This window comes from Lygodium microphyllum, chromosome 17 (assembly GCF_053477565.2).
Source record: "Lygodium microphyllum isolate KBCC chromosome 17, Lygodium_microphyllum_v1.1.10, whole genome shotgun sequence".
NCBI lineage: Eukaryota > Viridiplantae > Streptophyta > Polypodiopsida > Schizaeales > Lygodiaceae > Lygodium > Lygodium microphyllum.
In genome coordinates, this window is record NC_141151.1 from 22,295,110 (window position 1) to 22,299,404 (window position 4,295).

The 4,295-nt window shown below is 41.7% G+C and overlaps 1 protein-coding gene across 1 annotated transcript; it reads left to right on the forward strand.

Annotated features, from left to right (window-relative positions):
• Positions 1 to 217: 217 nt before the first annotated feature.
• LOC148021675 (N-lysine methyltransferase) lies at positions 218 to 3,141 on the forward strand. Its single transcript, XM_087697164.1, has 5 exons — positions 218 to 487; positions 1,227 to 1,300; positions 1,611 to 1,716; positions 1,958 to 2,251; positions 2,565 to 3,141. Exons 1-5 carry the CDS (start codon positions 386 to 388, stop codon positions 2,829 to 2,831), a joined length of 843 nt encoding a protein of 280 aa, XP_087553290.1. The 5' UTR covers positions 218 to 385; the 3' UTR covers positions 2,832 to 3,141.
• The last annotated feature ends 1,154 nt before the right edge of the window (positions 3,142 to 4,295 follow it).

The following is a 4,295-nucleotide window of genomic DNA, read 5'->3' on the forward strand; positions in this document are numbered from 1 at the left end:
TCCCCTCCACGCCAAGTCTACAGACTTCGGCATGGCAGGGCTCTATAATGCAAAGGCAAACATTTAAAGAAAATGCTAAGACATGGTGGGCGTGTAGAGAGTTGCCCACAACAAGGGGCCAAGGGGGGCCTCAAAATGAAGGTGTAAAGGCAAGAAGGAAGCATGGCCACCTTTGCCGAATTTCACTAGCTAAGTGCCTTGCTTTCTTCTCTCACTTTTCTCATTTTCCTCTGTTTCTTTCTTTACTGGTTCAAAAAAAGAAAGAGAAAGGAGACAAGGCAAAACAACAAGCTGCAACAGCAACCACGAGAGAGAGAGAGAGAGAGAGAGAGAGAGAGAGAGAAGGAACGCAGTGTGTCTGCGTGTTTCCCTTGCGAGAGCAGCAATGTCTGCCCCGAATTCTTCCAAAAGCCCGTCCACTTTTGACCTCCTCAGGTGGTCGGATGCCCCTGTTCAGACCTCCCCTCACACGCCTCTTCGCCCTCAGGTACCCTCTTCTTCTTCTTCTTCTTCTTCTTCTTCCTCTTCTTCTTCTTAACAGACAAAAAACTGCGCAGTATTCACCCCATGACTACTGCACTCAAGAAAGAACCGAATATTGCACGATTTTCTTGCACTTTCCATGTAAGAATTCGACCAAATTTCATGCAAGGACTCGAGCAATTTTCATGCAAGAAATGGAGCAATTCTCATGCATTTTACCATCTTCATCAGCTCCATTAAATTGAGCTGCATCCCGCGGGGAATCTACTGAACTCCGGGGGCGAAAAAAAGGAGAGAGCAAATTTTATCCACTTGATCATCCTTATGAGGTCAATAGATTTGAATTACATCTTGTTTTATCATCTGTATGAAATCTACTGAAGTCGGTGATTTTTGGAAAAGAAGAACATGCAGTTTCCGTGATTCATCAAGCAGCTGTTATACGTTTTGTCATGTTTATCAGCTCCATAAAATTTGAGCTTTCATAATGCTGTAAAAATGGAGCCTCTACTGTGGCTATAGATTCATTTTTGTAAACCCACGCCAAAAAGAAGAACACTTTATTGGTCCTCCACGGCACGCATTTGCGGCACAGAAACCTTCATTGTAAAGAATTGGGAAATTTTTGACTTATTTCTGCCCCAAATTGATTAGATGTAAAAAAAATCATGCGCATTCTGGCAGAATTTCATATCTAAATTTAAAATTTACTGTTTTTTTTTTCTTTTGCCCTTTCCTTGTAGCCCACAGGGGGCATCAGCTCCATCTTACTTGGCGCTGCTCTAACCCCAGAAGAAGCAGAAGCTCTCCAAAAGAAGTAAGCTCTTGTTTTGATTGCTTCAATTATTCACACAATTTAAAAAAAGAGGAGTAATCACTAAGCATGATTGCAAAAACCTCTGCAAGTGGTGTTTTTCGCCACAAATTAGATTTGCAAAAACCCTGTACGCAGTTCTTTGTTGCAGCAAAACAGTGAATTATCAACAAGATCTTCAAACAAAAGAATTGATCATAGTGCAAAAAGAATCTAAGGCTGATTTGGTGCAATTGGTTGTTTGTTGCACCAAAACGGCAGATTTCAAATGTCAAGCTGAACATAGTCTGGTTCTTTGAAATAAAACAACCAGGAAACCCAATTCAGATTTGAAGAAACGAGAAATGAGTGGCAGTGGCATTTTCTCTCAGGATGCAGGCCATGATGTTATTGAAAAGCCAACTGTTCGAGTTCACCAGGTTAGACCATGCCATCACATGCAATATCTGAGGCGCTTCTATATATTTTTCATTGATGCTACAGTATATTTAGGTGTGCAGTTTTAGCAATGTTGGAAAGTAGTGTTCTGCACTTCGTTTGTAGAGCGTCCAGTATCTACTGACATCCTGTTGTAAACTTTTTTGACTTTATTATTAGCATCAAGTAGTTGATAGTTTTTAGCAATTCAGTGAAATTACTGATAGTGGGATCTCGCTGCAGCCTGCTGGTGGTATAAGTCAGATTTCTTTCAACACAGAAGATTCAATCATGCCGAAGAAGCCAACTTCTGTGCCGGAGGTCGCCAAACAACGGGAACTCAGTGGAACACTTGAGATAGCAACAGACGAGACCCTCCCATCCAGAAAGCCCACCTCCACAGCCAAGGTCAGAGAACTAGTGGGCAACAATATTTTTGCCCCTCCTCCAGATATTCAACCCAAAGTCATTGTCCAAAGCCTAGAAAGTGCAGATGCCTCCACTCCAGTTTCAAATCCTTCTTCAAAGTCTTCAAAGGTATCAATCATAGAAAATGGGATTGGATGTATGTAGATGAGTGCCTTGAATGTTTGTGATGCTTGCATTAATGTATAATACGTTTGTGTGTGAGCTTCCAGGGATCAAACACCCTCTCTGAAGCTGGGAATGCACCATTGCCACTTATTGATGACCATTGTGGGGTTGTGTGCATGGCTTGCGCTGTTAGGCCTTGTTAGCATGGAAGATACTTTGTTGCACTATGCTTAGCTTGTAGGTCATTTATTGGTTGTTTTTGTTTGTGTAAACAGTGTGATGCATTTTGTGATTCTGGTTTTGTGCTTTGTGGCAGTTCCCAGGTGCCCATCTTGCTTCGTTTGGCCAGGAAGAGGAACTCTCAAGCAAAAAGCTAAACACACACAAAGTGGCGGAGTTGTCTGGGAACAATATCTTCAAAGACAACACTCCACCTTCAGTGCCAGAGAAGCCCTTGAGTGCTGCAAAAAGGAAGGAGATAACTGGCAATGACATATTTGCTGATGAAAAACCTGTCATCAGAGATCATCTAGGAGGTATCAGGAAACCCCCTGGTGGTGAAAGCAGCCTTACCCTTGTATAAATAGCAGTCCGTAGATATCTGTAGTCTACTAACATGACTGATCTTAAGTTACCATTTTTTATGGTGGTTACACAGCTATACATCAACTGGAATAACATCTAGATTACATATCAAAGTGCTTCTGTTAGCATCTTAGTTACCACAATTCTGCTGAAATTGTAGTCTTTCACAGCCCTCTTATGGTGTATGGTTTTCTGTCAGAGACTGAAATTTGTAACTGTTTTTGTACCTCTCACAGCATTGCAACTCTCATGAGCAAATGCTACTATCCCTTGCAATGCTGAGCTGATTCTATTTATGTTGTATATAAGGAGGGTGCACTTTTGTGAAATTACTGTCTGCCAGTGGAACCTTGGTCTCGAACATCTGGAGAAATGTTGCACTACAGAGGTAGTCACAGCTTGAAGTAGCTACATATGCATCTTCACAGCTCAGCATGAAGGACCCAGGTGTAGCAGCAGGTATCACTTTTAAGAGTGCATTGACTGCAACAGGCCGCTACCAGCCTTAATAGTGCTTCAGGACAGATTCTCCTTTAGTGCGGTATCATTTGCTGGTCCTTGTATTTCTGAGTCAGATGGGTTCTTTTGTCAGTCATGATGTATCTGCAGTTTTGATACACCTCCATTCAAGCATGTGTTTTGTAAGCCAGTTGCATGACCTGCAAAGAAGCCATATGACAAAACAGTGTATGTGGCTGTATTGCCAGTCCTGCAATTGAGAAGGCTCTATGTGTTCTAGAATACACTGGCTTGGAGCTCTGGGTTGCAATCTAACGGTTGTTCATATGGGAAATACAAAAAGTGCCCAATCTTAAATTTGGATGTCAATACAGTGCTGATCATCTGCACTCAACAACTAGAATGTTAGGCTCCCCATGCATCTTAGATAGATGTTGTGCCATGTTGATATTTGAACTGTACCCCAATTAAAATAGGCTCATATACACACTTTTTTGACTTACGAGACGATGTTCAAAACAATGTAGTGACTTAGTAGCTGTTTAATTTTCATGGTATCTAGTATGACCTTAAGGACCCAAAAATTTGGTCCCCTGGCGTTACTAAATTGATATGGACTTGTAACTATTTTGTGGGCTTATATTTTGAACTATGTCTATCTTATATAAAATACCTGAAGAGTAAGGTACAACATATAAGCATTCTCTCTCTCTCTCTCTCTCTCTCTCTCTCTTTCTCTGTCTGTATGTGTGTGTGTGTAATCAAGTGGCTACCCTAGTGGTAAGCCACTTATTTGATTAACCCACGGACTTGGGTTCAAATGTCCCTTTTTCTACACATAAACTAAATGACTGTGTGCAATGCAGGAGTTGAACCCAATACCTTCTGGTATGTGTTGAACTTAACCAATTGAGCTACATCCGTTTGCTCATAAGCATTCCCTCCCCCCACCCCCGCTTAGAAGCAACCAAATCTGCCCCTTTACCCTAGTCAATTCTCACTC

Bases quoted from the DNA above. Each gene is read 5' to 3' on its own strand.
- LOC148021675 (XM_087697164.1), top strand. From the start codon at position 386: ATGTCTGCCCCGAATTCTTCCAAAAGCCCGTCCACTTTTGACCTCCTC. The intron at 488-1,226 runs GTACCCTCTTCT...CTTTCCTTGTAG, and splicing joins ACACGCCTCTTCGCCCTCAG to CCCACAGGGGGCATCAGCTC. The intron at 1,717-1,957 runs GTTAGACCATGC...ATCTCGCTGCAG, and splicing joins CAACTGTTCGAGTTCACCAG to CCTGCTGGTGGTATAAGTCA.